Source organism: Coenobita brevimanus, chromosome 111 (genome assembly GCF_032717465.1).
Source record: "Coenobita brevimanus isolate Jiangsu-jjx chromosome 111, ASM3271746v2, whole genome shotgun sequence".
NCBI lineage: Eukaryota > Metazoa > Arthropoda > Malacostraca > Decapoda > Coenobitidae > Coenobita > Coenobita brevimanus.
Genome location: NC_137064.1, coordinates 4,943,135 through 4,945,634, shown reverse-complemented (window position 1 = coordinate 4,945,634; position 2,500 = coordinate 4,943,135). Strand labels below are relative to the sequence as shown.

The window sequence follows — 2,500 nt, the reverse complement described above, 5'->3', positions numbered from 1 at the left end:
CTCTACGTTCCTGTGTGTCCTCTACGTTCCTGTGTCTCCTCTACGTTCCTGTGTGTCCTCTACGTTCCTGTGTCTCCTCTACGTTCCTTTGTGTCCTCTACGTTCCTATGTCTCCTCTACGTTCCTGTGTCTCCTCTACGTTCCTGTGTCTCCTCTACGTTCCTTTGTGTCCTCTACGTTCCTTTGTGTCCTCTACGTTCCTGTGTCTCCTCTACGTTCCTCTGTGTCCTCTACGTTCCTGTGTCTCCTCTACGTTCCTGTGTGTCCCTCCTCTACGTTCCTGTGTCTCCTCTACGTTCCTGTGTCTCCTATGTACAGTCAGCGTCAGAAGTAGTGTCTCCTCTCCTGCTTCTTTCCACGGACTTAGAAAAATCATTAAGGTGGACACCTGAAGCAAACGACGCTTGTGACACTGATCTGAGGCCAAGTGACACTGATCTGAGGCCAAGTGACACTGATCTCAGGCCAAGTGACACTGATCTCAGGCCAAATGACACTGATCTCAGGCCAAATGAAGTCATCGGTGTCGGTGGCAGCCGATTCACTACATAGATTTTCAGAGTACATGGAAAGAAAATTAGGAGAGGAGACATGACTTTCGGCGCTGATTGTACATACTGAAAGCCTAATATAATCTTCCGTATCTTCAGATCCAACACTCAGTGCCTTCGTCTCTCTCTCTCCCTACGCGTCTCCTAGGTACCTACTGAAGGCGCTGGAGATGTACTGGCACGAGGACTGTCTGAAGTGTGGGTGCTGTGACTGCAGGCTGGGGGAAGTCGGCTCTACGCTCTTCACCAAAGGAAATCTCATTCTTTGCAGGCGGGACTATCTCAGGTGAATTTATTTTGATTTTTTCAGCTTCTGTTTTTGTGTCTGTCGGTTTATCTTTTTCTTTTTTTTTGTTAATGTCTACTTTTGTGTATCTGTCTATCCCTTCGTCTATTTAATGTCTTTACTATGGCGTGTCCTGTGTGTGTGTGTGTGTGTGTGTGCGCGTGCATGTCAGTCTGTATATCTTAGGTGAGTATATTATTGTCTGTGTTTTTTTTTTTTGTCTGTTTTGTCTGTTTCTCTGTCTATCTATCTGTCTGTGTCTGTCTACCTAAACTCCACTAAGGGCAATCTCATACCCTTGTGACTCTCTCAGGTGTGTTTGAATTCTGGGTTAATTGCATCTTTCTCTCGATTTTCTCTCTCTCTCTCTCTCTCTCTCTCTCTCTCTCTCTCTCTCTCTCTCTCTCTCTCTCTCTCAGGTAAAAAATAGAATAACGATGACAAAAACGATGGTGATTATGATGATGGTGACTTTAACAATGACGATGATGTGATGATGATGATGATGATTATTGCGATGATGATGATGATGATGATGGTACTGCTGTTGCTACTGATGCTTATGATGACTTATTTGTTTCTTTATCGTTCCTTTTCAGACTGTTTGGCACAACTGGGTATTGTTCCGCGTGTTCCAAAGTGATCCCCGCCTTCGAGATGGTGATGAGGGCGAGGAACAACGTGTACCATCTTGAGTGTTTCGCGTGTCAACAGTGTAATCACAGGTAAAGAGAGGCACAGGTGTACATAGGTGGAGAGGCACAAGTGTACATAGGTGGAGAGGCACAGATGTACATAGGTGGAGAGGCACAAGTGTACATAGGTGGAGAGGCACAGGTGTACATAGGTAGAGAGGCACAGGTGTACGTGGTTGACACAAAGGGTAGATATATATGTACACTATGCTACTTTTACTTTAACTTGGCCCAGGTTTTTGTCCTTCTGCAGCTCATATCACAGAGCTTAGTGGCAGAAAAAGATAATACCTCAGCTCTCCATCCTTTCCATAACGCTTCTTCTTGACTCAGCATTCAAAGTGGAGAGACGGCAATTTTAGGCCAGGTTAGGGTAAATATGGTACAGCTCCAAAAGTGTTCAGAATTATCGAATCTTTGAACGCCTAAAATGCTGCTTTGTTATGGCGCACATTGGAAGGCCAGATGGTAGATGATTGCGTGAAGCCTGTATGATATATAGGGAATGATTGTATATATTGTACCGTATAGAGGCTTTAACAGGATGCTAACGCCGTATGGACGAATAATTTCAGGGGACATTGGACCCACAGCACACCTATTTCTTTTTAAGGAAGAGAGTCATCAAAAAGGCTACACGTTTACCTTTTTGTATACTGTAATGTCGATAAACAAGGATACAAGTCTACCCCTTTAGTCTACTTTAGTGTCGATAAATAAGGATTCACGTCTACCCTTTTCGTCTACTTTAGTGTCGTTAAAAAAGGATACACGTCTACTCCTTTTCGTCAGCTTTAGTATCCATTGCTGGTGAGATGAAGTTCCTGTATTTCCCTTCCATCCCGGGCTATTGATGATCAGTGCACTAGACAGGAGGCAAAACCGTCCTACTTCTTCCCACTTCAGACCCCACTGTAGGTAATACGCGCAGGTGTTATGTGTCCTTACTTCTGAACGCAATTGTACTC

General features: G+C 44.4%; 1 protein-coding gene across 1 annotated transcript in view; it reads left to right on the top strand.

The window, feature by feature from the left end:
• Positions 1-2,500, top strand: part of LOC145417757 (LIM domain only protein 3-like) — a 17,484-nt gene that overhangs the window by 1,005 nt on the left and 13,979 nt on the right. The window contains exons 2-3 of the mRNA XM_080286364.1: positions 700-837; positions 1,437-1,562. Of these exons, the coding sequence (XP_080142490.1) occupies positions 700-837; positions 1,437-1,562 (264 nt within the window). The remainder of the gene's footprint in view (positions 1-699; positions 838-1,436; positions 1,563-2,500) is intronic.